General features: G+C 43.3%; 2 protein-coding genes, 1 long non-coding RNA gene and 1 pseudogene across 9 annotated transcripts; 2 read left to right on the top strand and 2 right to left on the bottom strand.

Moving 5' to 3' along the window:
- Nucleotides 1-260: 260 nt before the first annotated feature.
- LOC120662199 (putative 4-hydroxy-4-methyl-2-oxoglutarate aldolase 2) lies at nucleotides 261-3,583 on the bottom strand. 6 transcript variants are annotated; one of them, XM_039941325.1, is made up of 4 exons: nucleotides 3,290-3,552; nucleotides 2,677-2,750; nucleotides 1,980-2,097; nucleotides 261-974 (listed from the first exon to the last, which is right to left on the bottom strand). In XM_039941325.1, the coding sequence occupies exon 4, from the start codon at nucleotides 959-961 to the stop codon at nucleotides 455-457; it is 507 nt and encodes a 168-aa protein (XP_039797259.1). In that variant the 5' UTR covers nucleotides 962-974; nucleotides 1,980-2,097; nucleotides 2,677-2,750; nucleotides 3,290-3,552; the 3' UTR covers nucleotides 261-454. The 6 variants fall into 6 exon arrangements, with proteins under 6 accessions (XP_039797259.1, XP_039797258.1, XP_039797260.1 ...); XM_039941324.1 differs by lacking the exon at nucleotides 2,677-2,750 and having other exon boundaries at nucleotides 3,290-3,558; XM_039941326.1 differs by lacking the exon at nucleotides 2,677-2,750 and having other exon boundaries at nucleotides 3,282-3,497.
- A 194-nt stretch (nucleotides 3,584-3,777) lies between these two features.
- On the bottom strand, nucleotides 3,778-7,725 carry LOC120662196. Of its 2 annotated transcripts, XM_039941320.1 has the most exons (6): nucleotides 7,280-7,725; nucleotides 6,276-6,376; nucleotides 4,511-6,189; nucleotides 4,377-4,433; nucleotides 4,213-4,299; nucleotides 3,778-4,136 (listed from the first exon to the last, which is right to left on the bottom strand). In XM_039941320.1, the coding sequence occupies exons 1-6, from the start codon at nucleotides 7,644-7,646 to the stop codon at nucleotides 4,013-4,015; spliced, it is 2,415 nt and encodes an 804-aa protein (XP_039797254.1). In that variant the 5' UTR covers nucleotides 7,647-7,725; the 3' UTR covers nucleotides 3,778-4,012. The 2 variants fall into 2 exon arrangements, with proteins under 2 accessions (XP_039797254.1, XP_039797253.1); XM_039941319.1 differs by having other exon boundaries at nucleotides 6,276-7,384.
- Nucleotides 7,726-7,925: 200 nt separating this feature from the next.
- Nucleotides 7,926-12,875, top strand: LOC120662194 (annotated as a pseudogene).
- A 740-nt stretch (nucleotides 12,876-13,615) lies between these two features.
- LOC120662195 lies at nucleotides 13,616-16,060 on the top strand. Its single transcript, XR_005670203.1, has 2 exons — nucleotides 13,616-15,362; nucleotides 15,544-16,060. It is a non-coding gene; the product is annotated as an uncharacterized LOC120662195 (long non-coding RNA).
- Nucleotides 16,061-18,062: the final 2,002 nt, after the last annotated feature.

Here is an 18,062-nt window from a genome sequence, read left to right as displayed (position 1 = left end):
ACTAATGACAATGTTTAAGCGAGGATTAGCAACTAAAGCATATGATTAACCCAAAATGTAACACTGGGTGTTACAACGGTGTGCACATGCCGTATTGTTTGTCATACATTGGAATTCGCTATACAAACCTGCACGAGGCACAAGAATTCTCTCTGCGGAAAAGGAAATGCTCCATACAAATTGTTGGCAAGACACACAACACTCCTTTGAAGTACATACGCCACCAACAAGGAATCCAATGTAAATCGTGCAGAAGAAACTTCACCAGAATAAGAGTTTGCGATTCCAAAAATTGATAGACAACAATTTGTAACATCAATGATTCCCGGTAAATCGTGTGACCCAACGACAATCCATTATTACAAGTTCAGACAGAACACCAAGAGGCAAGGACAAGAGCAGACCTGCTTTTATGCGCCCAATTCTTATACACAAGTACAAAGAGGGAATGGGTCTACACAGTCAACTCCATCCTCGAGACAAGAATGCCATCTGTATCGGCATAGAGCCATTCGCCATCGCAAATCCTAGTTCCTGCGATGGTCACAGGGACATGCTTCTCACCAATGCCCTTCTTGTTTGCCTTCATAGGGTGGGAGTTGAGAGCTCGCACACCAATGTCGCAGCCATTGATCTCATCAACATCCCTGATGCACCCGTTCACCACAATGCCAGCCCACCCATTGTTCTGTGCCTGCTGGACAGGGTTGCCACCCAGAATGGCACAGCGCATACTCCCACCACCATCAACCACAAGGACCCTGCCGTGGCCTTTCTCCTCAAGGAACTCACGGATCAGAACATTGTCCTCGTAGACCTTCAGCGTCACAATAGGACCAGCAAAAACTTGGCGCCTTCCGTAGATTTGGAAGATGGGATGGAGAGCACGAAGCTCGCCATTCATAATCAAATGAGGATTAGCATCACATACTTCAGCAGTGGGCAGTGGCAAGGCAGCCATATTAGCTTCACTCCTGCTTGTCATCAGAAGAGAAGGAAATAAAACACTGACCCAGACAAACTCAACAGAGCAAGCTATACCTTGCATAAGAATAACAACAAATTCTCCAAAGAAGAGCACCTTTTAAATCTCTAGAACTTGAAGACTGAAAGATGACATCCAGAACTATTAACAGTAGTCATATATGGATCGCTAGCAGAAGTTAATGTAAAAGTTCCACTTGTGAACATCAAGAAATTTAACATGGTTTAACTGCCAAACTGCTATGGAGCAGAACCAAATTTCTTTTGTTATTACAGTACCAGTAGACATTATCGAAAAGAAACATAAGGTTTCTTTTGTTGTTACTGCACCAGCAAACATTATCACAAAGAAACATAAGGTCCAGGCTTTGGTGAAAAACATAAACCAATATATTTGTCTATCTGACAGACGAGGAATAATAGCAAATAGTTTCTGCCTCAGCACAAAGGCTCAAATATGTGAGACGGTTGGTCAAATCATATGTCGCAGGTCGTTTTCTAAGAGGCGAAAGGTCTCCAGATGTTTGAGTTATGACTTGCGAATCCGAAATTATCCATGAGAATATTAATATTAACATATTATATTATTGGAGCGAAATGGAAAAAGGAATATATTGTATTTGCATTAGTAAACTCTTGCACCAGCATGAAAAATAGCTGTTTTATACTAAAATAACAATCCGTTTGTTTTGCAACCCCCCCCCCCCCCTAAGTATGAAAAGAGGCGCAAATCGACGCTACAATGTTTCTATGACTGTGACTGATGTGGCATACTCTTCCCAACTGATGAAACACACGGAAGTAGCACAGATCCCACCTAGAAGTCAGGGGCGGACCCTGTGTAGGACTACACCCAATATTTTTTGCAAAAAAAAAAATGGAAGTTCTTACGTAAAATACACGGTCAGATCCAAAAACAACAACATAGATGATAGATCAGGGGTTTGGGTGTTTGATTTCGCACAACAGATAGGGAAGGGAAGGGATGGGCATACCCCTTTCAGATGCTTGTTGCCGCAGAGAATGGCAAAGGGCTGCTCGCCCTGTCGTCGCCGGGAGGAAAGGAGGCTCAGTCGCTCAGACGGAGAGAGAGAACCGGCGGTGTGTGGGAGACTAGAAAGAGCAGGAAAAAAGGTCGGGGGTGAGTTTCCACTTCAAACAGGCCCACGGACTACGGCCCATAAGTCTCATTCAACAACCATCAGATTAGTTTTTTCCGCTTTATTCTTTCCATTTCTTCTCCTTTATTCCTTCTACCTTTTAGACACCTTTCTTTTAATATGTTCAGCAATTCGTTATTCCATAATACGTACCTTTCAAATATCTTAAATGATTGATTAAACAATTTATGTAATCTACTTCAACAACTTTTTAACATATGTTCAACATCATTTGCTAAAGAAAAACATATGTTCAACATTCCATGTTCAAATGTTGAAATTGTAATAACAAAATTTCTGAATAATAAATGTGTTGATTGATTCTGAACCTATAAACATTTAACAAACTAGGTCCACAGTTCAGCATTTTACAACTACTAGTTGTTTCAAACCATTGTTTTTATAAAAAAAATGTACATTGAGTCTTATTTTATTGAATTAATTATAATCATTATGCATCAATTGGATCTTAAAATGGATGCACTAATTGAAAGAAGAATACATTTAAATTTTCAAGCTCCAATCAAAATACCTTGCCACAACCACTCACAGTAAACAATCTAATGTGTTGTCTTATGAAGCTCGAATTTCGCAATTTGATGCTCACTGCACGAATCCGACACAGCGGAAGGCATGGAAGATATGATCAGACAAGACACTTGCTAAAAAAACCAAATCACATCCAGCATATATATATATAGGACATGAGCCAGTCGTCTATTCCTAAAACAGGAAAGTTTACATAAAAAAATGAGCAGTAATATGAATTTGAGGAATGGTCATAGAACAAGGACGGTGACCACGACAGCACATGTGGCAAAATTTTAGTCGGCTTGTAATCAAGGTGTAACTAACGGCGTTCTCTAGCTAATTCTAGGCAAGCAGCCAAGAACCACCCTAGATTCCCACTCAAAGACCTAAGATCCCCATAATCGCAGCACCATGACAAGATAAATAACAAAACCAATCAAATCTACATGAAAACGATACCTCCCAGTCATCTATGAATAGAAAAAAAAATGTGGATCTAGCATCATTTCTTCAACGCCTCGGCCTAGTTCCTAGCCCAGACCAAGTAGAACTACCAAAGCACACCGATCTAGAGGAGGAGACAGGGCAAGAGGATCGGGGAGAGACCGTTGTACCGTGAAGCGGTGGAAGGATCGCCGAGGCGGAAGAGAAGCTGCGGACGTGCTTGAGCCCCGGGATGCGGGAGATGGGGAGACGAAGGGGCGTCTCCGACGGGGAGGCGCAGGGGCGGCGTACGGCGGCAGCGCTTGGACGAGGAGCGAGGAGATGGACGGGGAGGCTGGAGGCGGCGCGGCGCTGGCCTCGCGAGCGGACCGCCGCCTGGTGGACGCTGCGCTGGGGGATCGAGAGCCTCGCCGCTGGCTGCTTTCGGAGCCGGGAGATGCGGTGCTGTTTTAGCTCTACGCTGGAAATCCAGAGGCTAAATTTGCCATAGGACACTGTTAGAAGCGCGACTTTGCTGAAAACCACTAAAAATGTTTGTCTTTGCTCAAAGCCATTATAAATACATATCCCTTTGTTGAAAGACACTATGGCTCATATAATAACAATTTCACCTCAAACAAGTCACAAGACATATAAATCTGGACAAGAATACCCCTGCGCTTCAAATAGATCTATTAGCTGCAACGGGAGCATATCCAACAATAGAAAATACATGGTTCATCAATATTTAAGTATCAGATTCAGCAATACAAAATGACATGGTTTCAGCCACATTTGACAGCAAGTACATCACATGTTTCAGCCACATTTCCCTAGCAAGTGCAGCAATAGAAAATAACATAATTTGAGCTATAGTGCTCCAAAATATTGCCTTCATGTTTTTTCAGCACACTCTAATTTTTCCTGGACCTGACAACCTTCAATTTTTTTGCCTTTCCCTTCTCAATAGCAACTGGAGATGTGGTTTGAGAAGCAACTGGCTCTATGATGTCTTCAAGTTCTAGTATCCTTTTGCGGCTGCAAGTGGATATAAAAGTATATCAACACAGTAGACATAAGAAATAGAAATGCATAAAGGGTAGAAGAGTTATACCTCCTTGTCATAGGGCTCGGTGTAGAAACTGTAGCGATTGCTCTAGTTGGTGTAGATGGCTCTAGTTCCAACAACTTCCTTGACATGCTGCACGAAGATAGAAAGATGTGAAATTGCAGATTTGAGAAGAAAGACGAATATTCAAATTCAAATTAAAGGTCTACCTTCTTGTCACAGGGCTTGGTGTAGAAGCACAACTGATGGCTCTAGTTGGTGTAGCGCTGCGAGTTATTTAGATATGTAAGATACATGTAAGGATTGTAAAAAACTCACAAAAGATTGAGTTAAAAAAGCTCACAATGGATCAGCACGTGATGGTTGTTCTTGCAGCGAGGCAACAACACTAGATGGTACTACAGTGACACTTTTCTTGCCTCGCTTTTTCTTTGGCTTTGGAGGAGCAGGTGGTGGGGCATCAGAATCATATACGTATTCATTGCATGTTTTTGCCATATGTCCAAACTGTTTGCATCTTGTGCATTTTGTGGTTCTTCTTACAGTTCCTCCTTCTGCAGCTGATTTGTACCTTCTCTTCCTTGGTCTTCCTGCTGCCCTCTTTAGAATTGGAGGCCACAACTTAAACCCAGGGTCAACTTTAGGCCATTGTTTGCTATCTGTCATTGGCTTCACACTCTTCTCATAGGCTTTCTTGAACTTGGCAACAGAGTAGTACTCATGAACATAGCCTTCGATATTACAACCTCGAATTGAGGTGATAATACACAAGGCATGTGTACATGGAAGACCAGTAACTTGCCAACGCCTGCAGGTACACTTCCTCTCTTGAAGATCAACAGTATGCCTCCAATGAACTAGATCCTTTGTAACACCTTCGACTTCACCTAACATCTCATCATTTTGACCACCATCTTTGTGTGAATACCTCCACATATATTTCAGCCCCCTACTCCTTGAGTTGAGATCCTTCATGATGTTAGGCAACATCTTATCTTTAAGCTTCCGTGCAATTTTTCTTCTCAAGAACATTTTCTGCATCAATAGCTGTCTTATCCTATCCATAAGATCAATTACAGGTAGGGATTTTTCTTGCCTGATCCAGCTGTTGAATGTTTCAGCTATGTTATTTGTTACATAGTCACATTTGCTTGCCTCAGAGAATAAATGCCTTGTCCAAAGGTGCTTATGGTTTTCATGTATCCACTTCATAGCTTCAGGACAGGCTTCATACATCAGATCGTAGTGCTCTTCAAACCTGTGCCTTTGAAAAGCTCTACATGCTGGCCATAAGTGCTTCTCGAAGACCTCACCTCGAAATCGCTTTTGGAAATTTGCGACTAAGTGCCTCATGCACTCTCTATGTTCCACCCCATTTTTGAAGACTTGTGTAACAGCTGAATCAATTCCTTTGCCTGCATCTGTTGAGATCACTAGACCTGGAGGTGATCCAATAGCTTGATGAAGTCTGCTGAAAAACCATAACCAATTTTCAGTTGTCTCTGATCCAAATACACCATAACTCACAGGAAACATCCAATTGTGCCCATCAATAGAAGTTGCGGATGCAAGTTGACCCTTCCATTTTCCAGTCAAATGGGTAGAATCCACACCGAGAAATGGCCTGCAACCATTCAGGAAACCATCCACACAAGATTTCAGGGCAACAAACATTCTTGTAAATCTCATCTTATTTCCAACTTGCTCATATTCAATATCCACCAAACTGCCTGGATTGGTTGTCTCCACCTCAGCCTTGAAACTGAAAGCATGCTCAAAACTATCATCCCACTTGCCTTTGAGTTGTTCTAAAGCCATATTTCTACCATCCCACACTACATAATATGACAGCTGCAAGTGATACTCTTCTTCCAGTCTTTTCTTCAATGCTGCAGCTCCAATTGTAGGATCCTTTGTAAGCCAATTAAGAACCCTGTCCCTGACCCAGTGGTTGGTTGCCATGCTATTCTTCTCAACTTTTCCGGTGCTGTGACAAGTGTGTTCAAATGGTATCTTCTTTATCTACATCAAATAGACAAAAAAAATAGTATACAATCAACACAGATTTGGAATATTAAAAAAACAGTACAAAATTAGCGCTTCGGTACCTTCCATGTACTTTCACCTTGCATCTTGGAAGCATGTATCTTCCACTTGCACCCTTCAGCTTTGCAATAACCACGATACCTTGTCGACTCAGAATAGGCAGCTGCAATTTCATATTCACCTTTTATTGCATATTGTCTAATAGCCTTTTTGAAAGTATCACCATCCCCAAAAATTATACCAACTGCTATTGTTGGGTTGTCTAAGTCAGTCACATGGATAATAGTCTCACAACCCCATGCATCGTCAACAACTAGATCGTCCTCCAAGCCAACACACTCCACATCACCATTATTTTCAGAATCGGATGAATCAGAAAGCAAAGTTTTGAAAGGATCCTCATCATCCAAACCGACATACTCTATATCATCATCCACCCAAGGCACTGCAGCACTATTCTGATTTTGCAACTCCAGAAGAGGTGATGCAATTTCAAGTGGAGGTTGGGCATTAATTTGTTTGGCTGGGGCATCAGTGCTTCCTTGTAAAACACAAGGCATGCTCTCCTGCCGCCCAACATCATGCATAAATTCAGAATCATTCTTTTTGATAACACACACTTGCAATGAGAGTCTTCTTATCTCCCAATACATGTCAATTGCATGCAACAATTTCTGATCAGATGTAATTTCTTCATAGTTACGACTCATTTTGTCCCAATAGGTGACACGCAACTTGTGGTTACACCCTAGGTTAATGTCTGTTGCAAGTTCATTTAGCATATCATCCCAATTCGAGATATCCCTGTCTAAGATCTTAGCAATGTTAAGAGCCTCACAATACTCACGACTGCCATCATCATTAATTTTAACATAAGCGCCTACACGAACAGCAAGCCTGTAGTACGAATTGGGATCCATCCTACACAAACAGTGACACAAACCATAGTACAATCAACACACAATATATATGATTTATTTAGAAAAAATGAGTCTAACTGTTCGATAACAAGTCCAATTGCTCAAAATTAGCAATAACCCTAGAGGGAAATGAGAGAAGACTGTACCCATCAGGAATCCACGAAAGGCCGGCCGCCTCCTGTGGGAAAATGTCGCTGAGGTATCGTGGAGCCTCCATCTTGCGGCAGCCGTCGGATTTGGCCGCTCAGAAGGGGCGGCGACGGAGTGGCGCAGCTGCACTCTACGGGAGGGGGGAGGGCCTCTGTGGAGCGAGTCGCGCGTGCCGAGGAGAGCTGCGTGCTGGGGAGGCCTGCCGCCGGCGTGGCCGCTGCCGGCGAAGGGCCGGCCGCCGGGGAGATCGGCCGTCCGCCTGTTGGTGTGGCCGCGAGAAGGGCCGCAGCCTGCGATGTTGTGTTGGACGGGAGGAGGAAGTCTCGTGGACAGGAGGATAAGGTAGGAGGGTAAAAGTGTCATTTCCTATCACTTCCCAATTAAGTTGATTATAATATTAGTTCTGGTGTCTTCCAGCCAATGCAACTGATTTTACAGTGTCTCTCGGTAGGGATGTAATTTTTTAGTGGTCTTTGGCAAAGCCATGCTTTTAACGGTGTCTCTGGGCAAATTTTGCCAAATCCAGAGGCTGGCCGTCGGATGGAATTGGTGGACACGCGGCATCCATCCCATGGCCGGCGGTTTGGGTTAACCGGTCGGGAAAAAAAACCCTGCTCACCATCCGTAGTTGAAAGACAACGCACTCGGCAGGGCGGCGCAATAATGGCAGACGTGGCGGTGGCCCTCCGTCTCCTTCCCGGCGAGGGAGGAGGCCTCGTTGCCGCGACGCCCCAATCGCTTCCAGCCTACTACGCCTCCTGCGCACGTCGCCATCACCCCCGAAGCTGCGAAGTTAACATGCCACCAGCCTCGGTTCTCCACACTTCGATCCCCTACTCCTCAACACCACCCCGCCCCGCCGTAACCACCACCCCACCCTCCTCCATGGCCGCCACCGCCGCCGAGTACCCAGACGACGATGAGTTCGACGACTACAACCCGCACCCCTACGCCGGCGGCTACGACATCTTCGCCACCTACGGCTCCCCGCTCCCTCCTTCCCCCGCCACGTGCTACACCGTCTCCTCGCGCGCCTCAGTCCCCGCCCCCACTGCTCCGCAGCCGCGATCTCCGCTTCCCCAGCCGCCACCGCCACACCCTCAGCGGCCTGCGCCTGCTCCGTCGCTGCCGTCCCCTCCCGCGGAACCGTACTACTGGCCCAAGCCATACGACTACGGGGATGCGCCGCGTTACCAGCCGATCTACGCCACGCCGGAGGTGTTCCGCGGGTGGCCATTCATGCCGGGGGCGCCGTGCCGCTCGACGTGTGGGCGCGACTACTGGAGGCAGTGCATGCGGGGGCTCGATTTCCTCTTCGGCCACTCCGACGGGTACGGGGAGCGCCGGATCGGGGTGGACTGCCTCGGGGTCCCAGTCTACGCCAACAGGAAGGGGGGCGTCGAGGACGCCGTGGTCGTCGAGGTGGCGCCGCCGGCCACCGGAACCGTGGAGTGGCACGACGCCAGCCAGGAGCACTATCAGAGCAATGTGTGCAATTACACACCACGCCATTCTGAATTTTCTCAACTCGCCTGAGTTTGTTACTGACGGATGAGGGCTTCTTCCTCTGCTCTTCTGTTTGTTTTGGAAACAGGGGTTGTCTTGGTATGGAAATGCAGAAGAGGGGACATACGCATATGCACAGCCTACATACACTTCCTACGATCCTTCCTATGAACAGTCCTATGATGTTTCGGATGAAACAACCTGGTTTCCTAATCAGAGCTACCAGGAGGTCTACAAAGGGGAGGAATATCAACATCAGGTACCTATCGTACATGAGTAATCAGTAAGAGTGTGTAATTTTGATTTATAGCATGGGTGCTTAGCTCAACTATGTGTTACTGTTCTGCCAATTACATTGTTCGATTTATCTGTCAGTATTACTGAACGAGTTAGGCTTATGCATTCAAGTGCTGTGTAGCAAAACTATTTTTAAACTAGCAGACAAACATTTGTTTCCACATTCCACCCCGCGTGATGTATGCTATTTTAATCGGAAAAGGTAACCTGTCGTCCTGTCTAATAAATAAAAGAGATTCAAGTGTAAAAGAGTAGCCAAGAAGTGCCAGAACAAACAAAGCATTCTTTTTGTTCAAACTTCTGCAGCACGACTTATTTGCTTCTGAAAACCTTTTTTTTATCATTACATGCAGGAGTTCTTGTCTTACAATGATGACAGTAACATTTCATCTCCACCTATTTTTAGCTACGATCAGCATTTTGGTGAACAACCACTACATTTTCATGTTGAGCCTCCAGAAACAGTTTCTTCTCACAAGTTGGAGTACTATGAGGTTTGTTATATGTCAAACCTATTGCTTTGTGTTTTATTTTGGTTTTATGGGACATAACTTTCCTACTCTCCTAGATTGATTGATTAATTAATATGCTTCTTGAGGCGAATCTCGTGTATCTGTAGCACATCTTACCTTTATCAGTCCTGATGATTATGAGCTAAATTACATTTTCTCCCTGATGTAGAACTTCTCAACCTACAACAACCAAAATACTCTGCTGATTACTTTGGTTCATCTGTCACTGAACGCGTTAGGCATATGCTTGCCTGCTATCTAACAAAACCATTTTAAAGTATCACATACATATTTGTTTCCAAACCACATGATTTGTGCTATCTTCAATAGGGAAAAAACTACTTATCTAATAAATAAAAGAGTTTGGCGTGTCAAAAGAAGTACAGTAGCCAAGAAATGCCAAAACAAACAAAGCATTCTTTATGTTTTAGGAGCTAGATAGTTCACTTTGTACACAATTTAACCTATGATCCATTACTTTTGAACCTTTCAAACTGCTGCAGCAGACTTCTTTGCTTCTGAGAACCTTTTTAATATTACATGCAGGAGTTCTTGTCTTGCAATGAAGACAGTAAGACTTCGCCCCAACCTATTCTTAGCTACAATCAGCATTTTGGTGAACGGCCATTATATTTTCATGTTGAGCCTCCGGAAACAGTTTCTTCTCACAAGTTAGATTACTATGAGGTTTGTTATCTGGCATCCCTTATGGGATATACTTTCCTACTTTCCTGGATTGTCTGGACTGGTAAATTAATATACTTCTCAGGCGAAGCAATGTATCTGTAGTAAATCTTACCTTTATCAGTCCTCATGATACTGAACTGAATTACATTTGCATTCTGATGTAGAACTTCTCAACATACAAAGACCAAAACAATGTTGATAATTTGGAGAGTTTGGGACACTCGTATGAGATACAACCCTACACGTACATGCCTCATGATCAACTTGAACCTTATAGGCCTTCATGGTCTCTGAATCCAGGAAACTATGAGGCTTGCATGGAAGGGACTCCTCAATATGATAATGTAAGTTGGATAACAGCATATGTTTTGCATTGCTATGTATATTTTCCAAATTTGATGTCTAATTTATTTCGTGAAATTTTTCAATACCTGTTGGGATTTATTTATGCTTTCTGTGTAACCCATTCCACTATATCAAATCTGAAGATTATTTCATGAAAATTTTCAATACTTGTGTGATTTATTTATCCTTTCTGTGTAAGCCATTCCATTATATCAAACTGAAGATTATTTGCATCTTACCTGCAGTCTTATGGATACTTTTTGGAGCTCTCTCCGTTTATAGAGACTCACTGAAGACTTTGATTATAGATGAAATCTTATGGATACTTTTTGGAGCTCTCTCCATTTATAGATGAAATCATACTGTTTGCATGCAATGTGTCTGTGGAATCTAATTATTCTGCAATCACCTTTACTTGCAGCATACACTGTCATCTAGTGAATGCTGGGATATGTCAAGCTTATTTATGTCTCCTTTCTATCCTCAAGAAATGCAAGTATATGAGCAGTCTTATGGTGACGAGAATGTCAAATTGGCAGAGCAACTGGAACATGCTTTCTGAAGATGACCATCAGATAACTAAATCAGTATGTACAACTGTTTACATGTTTTCTTTAGTTTGTTGTCACATAAATCTAGGCCTATACTACAAGGCTTTGGGCAACTAACCCGTTGCTCCATGTGCGATTACATGTGCCATAATATCCTTTTGCAAAATAGGCAATTTCATCCCTCAACTTTTTATAAAGGCTCAAATTCATGCTTCAACTATCAAAAAAGACCAATTTAGTCCACAAACTTTTCATTTGAGCTCAATTTCAACTCTGGTGTGATGTGGCACACCTACGTGACATGCCAAGTCATCCCAAAGTGCATGTAAAGTTCTTGGTATGTTACCAAATTCAACACAGGTATCAATTTAATTGCTAATTAACCCATAATTCTTTGATATAGCAAAAATAAGTTATAGTTGATCTTATGCCTATGAATAAAAGGTTACTCTTTTGTTTATTTGTGCATTCTAATTGACTATCAAACTATTTTTTTTACGACACATGGAACGTGAGGAAAAATCAGAGGTTAAAGAGTTTATTTATATCTATTAACCATTTAGGTCATCCATTGTTGACTACTAGGCATGCCATATAGGACTAGGGATGAAATTGAGCCCAAATAGAAAGTTTGAGGACTATATTGGACAATTTCATAGTTGAGGGACGAATTTGAGCATGAGGCAAAAGTTGAGGGATCAAATCGGCTATTACTGTACAGTTGGTCGTTTTCTTGAACAGAGCCCCCCCCCCCCCCCCCCCAAAAAAAAAAAAACTGTTTTGAAATGCAGCAAATCAAAGCATCATGATATACGTTATGCAAGCAATGTATGCATTCCTCACTTGCTGTGGCAAAAGCTAGGCAGAAACTTCGGCGTTTTCCATCTAACCAGACATAACCATAATACTAGTGCATATATCTGATTTTGGATATAGTTGGCACCTAGACATAACCATAATACTACTGCATATATCTGATTTTGGATATAGCTGGCACCTAGTTGTTCTGCTTAGATAATCTGTGACCTGTCCTGGGTAGCTTGAGCATCATTGTTGGACCTGTACATAACATACAGAATCGTTTTCAACTCCTATTACTCCATTGAACCATTGTTTCTTTGGCATAGCTGTATTTTCTGTCCGACAATGGCACTGAACCATTGTTTCTTTAGCATAGCTGTATTTCTTTCTGACAATGGCACACATGAAATGTAGTTTGGTTTAAATTGGAAATTTGAAGTGTTCTTTTTTCCTTGGAGCATGTCAGAATACAAAATCTTTTTGTCATTTGACATTCTTCTACCTTTTTTGTGCTGGAGTGTTGTTTAGCTTCATCTTTGTGTAACAAATTGATTCAATGTGTAACATGCAGGGTGATGGAGCTAACCCTATTTAGTCACTTCTTCTGGCCCTTTGAAGAGTATTCAACCTATACTGTATACTCTGTATTTTAGTCATGTTGCTTCAGGTTCAGCTGTATAATTTTATCTGCTTTTGTTTTAAATTTACTTGGCCAAGTGTAAATAAAAACTTTAGTTGTAAGAGATTATGTTCCAAATATATAAAGATCAATTGCTGCAGTGCTGACTTGAGATACATTCATCGTATTCTGATTAAGCTAACCTGTACTACGTTTTTCCTTATCAGTGCTTGTTTTGTACCAGAATATGCATCCATGATTGTGAATATCGTCACATGTTGCGCCTGAGTTATTTTCAGCCTGCTTTATCCAGAAGTTAAAAGATGTCTTACTTCGTACCTCAGTCTCAATTTACAGTTTTTCATCTTGTCCAACTAACCTAGTTGTTTTGCGATCCTCTGTCTGTATGTTTTTCACCATTCCTGTTTCAAACTTATTAGGTGCTGGAAAACAAAACGATCATGTCAAGATCTTCGCGGTGCTCTGCTTGCTCTGTGTCATTTGATACCAAAGAGCAGAGGCCATCCTATAGCTTGTTCAACTACTTGCTGTTGTATCCTTTTCAATTTCTATGAGGATAATCATTTGCAAGATGTTCTATAAAACATTTCTTCATGGTACTTACTACTTTCTCAGCAGAATTGTTCCGAAATTACCCCTTTTCAAGCTATTTATTTCAATACTGGGGGAATTTGTAGACGGCACATCAGTGTAATTCCCCGTGTTTGAGGGGGGCAAATCACAATGTATCCAGGACTTTTTTTTTTGAAATGTTGTCTATCAAGAAACTGTGTGTTCTTAACTCTTCATTCTGTTATCATTCTTTTCAGGACTTCTAAATTGCCTGAAAACTTGATTATCAAGCAACCAAAAAGGGCCTTGATGAGGGCTATGAGGCTGCTACAGCTCCATCCAGTTACAGCATACAATTTACGAAAATGGACCCATCATTCCAAGCATGATCAGATTTTCAAAAAAGAAAAACTTCCAAGCACGATCTGTCGACAGGTAAGCTGTCACTTCTGTGCATCTCCTAGGCCCATAGTCTGCTGGCGCCCAACAGGAAATCTTTTGTTGGTTAGCTAGTGTTCGTTGCTAGCTATTTTCAGGTTAAATCTTCGCAACTATCCTGGGCCTTCTTGGCATGGCCCAATTGGTCCTTCCTATCGTCCTCGAAACAAGGTGGGGAGAGATGATACAGGAACAGAATATATGAACTACAGAGGTTCCAAAGGTGCGAATTAATATATGTATGAACTCTATCATGAATCATGAACTAACTAAACAAGGTGAGAAATATGAGAACACCAATACACTCCTTGTTTCATGGTAGCACTAATGCACACTGACCCGCTTTTGTTGCATGTAGCATCTACTTTTTGCTTGCCCGGGGGCGGGGGGATGGTGATCGAACAAACATGCCTTTCTGCCATGCACAATTTTTTAGCTACAATACATGACCATCTTTTACATATCTCTGCATTGTTTCGGTTAGTTCCCCGTACGTGTAAAGGGGTATCAAAAGGATCTTCTTGCTCCTGCAATACGGTTTGAGAAATGCCATACCCACTCCCTGCGCATAGATATATTTTGAGTGCCTCTTTCTTTTCATGAATCCTGGCCCTTTAAATAAGGTTACCTTACCCTGGGGAAGATAAAAAGACAAAGACTGACCAAAGGAAATAGAAAGATGCCCATTGATATCTAAGCTCATCATACCTTACTCTTTACTAGTCTTTAATCTCTTGCTTGCTTAGTTGGGCTGCCGTGAAATCAAGATACAGTTGAAAAGTGACTACCTTATTTGACCGAACCTTTTTACACAACTACATTTAAAAACACTGTCGAAGCAAAAGCTGTGCAGAACACAAAGCAGCTGTTCTCATGATTCTTGAATCTCTTTGACTTTTTGCACCGTTATCGAGAGAGCGTTAACCACTCACTTTGAGATAGTGATGCAGAAAAATGACTAGCATACCTGAAACCAGTTGCAATGGTTGACAGTGGGCAATGTTTTATGGAGTTACTTCCATTAAAAAAAAAGAAATATACTACTTTTACCGAGGTAACTTTCTCAGTGTGGCCAAGTTGCAGCATTCAAATCTCAATTCACAGCAAGTTTTTCAGTTAAAGAATCTGATAAAACGTCTTTATCCAAACCCAAAATGCTTGCCAGCTTGGGACTAAGGTATGAAAAAAGCAAGTGCATTAACATATACTATAAGAGACCAGATTACCATTTGTTTTCAGTATGATTAGCCGCTTTTTAGTACTGCTAGTGGTCTGCATATGTCATCTAAGCTTGCATCCTTTTACCTGTTCGGATGAATTTTTAAAGCTGGTGCATGAAGACAAGAACAAGTGGCAACATTATTATTTGTGAACACATAGGTCCATATGATCTGATGATCCTGAGCAGATCCTACTATTTAATTTGTTTCTGTATTATTCAAAGAGGAAGGGCAGAGAGAGACAGTCAGACTATAATCACTCTGTTCGCTAGGCTGGAGCTGGAGGCTGGAGTGGTATGAGAGAAAAATATTGTTGGCTGGCTGGTGGCTGGAAACTAATGCTGGAGCGGTATGAGAGGAAAACACTGTTGGGCTGAAGACTGCTGGAGCTGCCGAACAGAGTGATTCACATACCGCTCTGGTGATTTATTACTACTTTAGTGGTGAGAAAGATGCAAGGAGGCACTGTCACCTCTACCTGAAAGCCTCCACAGACCACAGCTCTGGTGGCAACAACCTGTCTGCATCAGGTAAGCGTATTTCTAACCCATCGTATATCAATGCTTACTGACAGTTTTCGTGCCTTCCAAGTTTAATCATCATCAGTTCTTCTTTTGCAAAAAAAGAAGAAAGAAAGATATAACCTTATATAGGATCGGTGTTTCTCGTTTGCACTTTCTTCAACAGACTACTTGACGTTTTGTTGATCAGGAGCAGGTGAGCTGAGATGGATGCTGCTGCTGGTTCCAAGTAGCTTTCTTGATATAGTGCGATCAGTGAAGAAGACCCGTATGCAGTAGCACTAGCTTGTGCACTGCATGTACTCCAGCTGGGAGATCCACAGTCCACAGTGCAGAGGTGGTGTGGTTTCTCCCCGAAAATTTCGGCTGCGAGAGTCCAAGTGCCACCCACATGGGGATGGAGGGGGTGGGGTTTGGCTGGGCGTTCCCCTACTATTCCCATCTCCATGTCCTGCTGCTGCGTGCTGCCCTGCCCCCAGTGACCTGACCTCGAGTCCGTGACGGACCCACAGGCAACGCTATAGCTTGGAGCTATAGCGTTGATCGATCTGGTAGCTGTCATGCAGGGCAATGGCAATGGGTTGCCATGGCTGCCTTCTCGGCCGAGACAGTAGTAGTGTCTGAGTGCATCGTTGATGAGTACAGTAGTATGTAGCAAAAATCAAATCCGGTGATTTTCAAGGGAATCGATGGATGAAACCGTGCTACGTGGTGACCGAGTGCTATTGATTGTTTCCTCTGTCCAGAGAAGAAGATGCCTGTTCCCCTTCACGGGCTCACAGAAGCGGCCTGTCGCCGGCGTATCGGAGGTTGTCAATTCCGAGCTGTGTTGGGGAACCACGGCAACGCCATGCCCTGCGCTGCGGCGGCACGGCACGGTATGGGTGTCTTCCGTTCCCGATAGATTCCGCTGCCCCGAATCCAAGGTTTGGAGTTTGGGCAGCACGTACGGTGTCCTCCGATCCGTTGCAAACATTATTATTGGCATTGCTTTATTTGTGGCGTGTGCACAAGTGATGGAGATGATGGCCTGGGGATTAGGGACATGTTTAATGCATGATTAGACGGGGGTGAAGTGATTGATATTCCCTCGTCAAGGAGATCGGGCACCCTGCCTGGTGTGGTAAATCGGACGGATAGATGGGCATGCATGGTATGGTAAAAAAAGCTCGTTAAGCTGGCTCGGTGGCTCGTTTCAAAATTACACCGATTATGTTCGTTTTTTTTAAAATAAAGATTAGTTGATTTGGAACAAAAGTCAATTTTGGCAGGCTCGGCTCGTTATGCTCGATTTGAAGTTACATATCAAACAACGCGGGAGACTATAATAAATACGAATATATTGATTTCGAAGAAAGCTCGAAAAAAGTCGAGGCTCGGCTCAGATTCCACCCCTTGGTACCCGTCGTAAAAGCATTGATGGGGCCTCCCCCGTGCACGGTCGTACGTTTTAATGTCTGGGATTTGCAGACAATGGCTTGTCAGGATCGCCATGAGCGCCGCTTGATTTTTATTGCAGCCTGCAAACAGCAAGCGTACAGTACGTGTACGACCACAACTTCAAACACATTATGCATGCAGTTGGGTTTTCATCATCATTTGGATCAAATACTAACCTTCTTGCAATAAAACATAGTATTTTCTGTCGATGAATTTGATTCTTTCCTTAAGAAAAAGGGATGTTTATATTCAGCTAGCCTCCCCTAATGAATGTTAACCGTTGAGGTAGATAAGGTAGCGCGCGCCCGCCGCCGTAAATTGAAGCTGAAATTGTCCCGTCCGGGTAAGGTTGGTGCCAGCCATAGCAATAGGTTGCTATTGCTAGCAGTAGGAAGCAACACGGCATTAACTTGGATGATTGCCATCTGATCTGAGTGTGCAAGGCAAGGACAGGACAGGCAGGCAGCCCCTGACACCGGTCACATGCCGATGAATCGGCCGTGATCTTGATCCATCCATGATCCATCAATCCCTCATCCCTGTGACTCCACTGGGTGCGCGGCAGCCATGTTGCAGCTGTCCACACTCCCCACTCCACTGGCACTGGATACGGGTGCCGCAGGCGCCAATTGAGAGGGAAGCCGCAACGACAACAAAGCGAGGAGCCGAGGACGACGACGAGTTGCTCGGCGTTCGGCCACGGACCACGGTCACACCCCTCTGGCCCTCTCCAAAGGAACAGCACCCGCTCCCCTGCGCTGCTTGCTGACTGACGCCCGCTCTCCCCGGCTTTTCCTCTCTTCTTCTTTCTTTGGGCCATGTTTAGTTCCCAACAATTTTTGCACAGTACTCATCACATCGAATCTTCAGACACATTAAATGTAGTTGTAAAAAATAACTAATTATACAATCTAACTGATTAGCACGAGCTGAATCTTTTAAACCTAATTAATTTATAATTAGCCATTATTTGTCAAATAACAACGAAATATGTTACAATGCCAAAATCTAAACTTTTTTACCAACTAAACACACTTGGGTTGCATGACGGGATGTGGATCCCGGGCCCGGGGGGCCATGCGGTGCGGCCTCCGTTTTCCTCTTGGATTTACCACTGTCCCTCTCTCTCTATCTCTGATTACAGCCCGTGCTCGCAGCTGACCTCACTGTGCCATAGAATGGGGGAAAGGTTATTGTACCGGTCCCACTACCTGCTGGCTCTACATGTACGTAAGAACTTGCTCCCATAAAAACTTTTATTTAGTTTTC

The sequence above is a fragment of the Panicum virgatum genome, chromosome 2N (assembly GCF_016808335.1).
Source record: "Panicum virgatum strain AP13 chromosome 2N, P.virgatum_v5, whole genome shotgun sequence".
In the NCBI taxonomy this organism is placed as follows: Eukaryota; Viridiplantae; Streptophyta; class Magnoliopsida; order Poales; family Poaceae; genus Panicum; species Panicum virgatum.
This window is presented reverse-complemented; position numbering and strand designations above follow the sequence as displayed.

Bases quoted from the DNA above. Each gene is read 5' to 3' on its own strand.
- LOC120662199 (XM_039941327.1), bottom strand. From the start codon at position 961: ATGGCTGCCTTGCCACTGCCCACTGCTGAAGTATGTGATGCTAATCCT.
- LOC120662196 (XM_039941319.1), bottom strand. From the start codon at position 7,133: ATGGATCCCAATTCGTACTACAGGCTTGCTGTTCGTGTAGGCGCTTAT. The intron at 4,434-4,510 runs GTGAGCTTTTTT...AATAACTCGCAG, and splicing joins CCATCACGTGCTGATCCATT to CGCTACACCAACTAGAGCCA. The intron at 4,137-4,212 runs GTATAACTCTTC...ATCCACTTGCAG, and splicing joins CCGAGCCCTATGACAAGGAG to CCGCAAAAGGATACTAGAAC.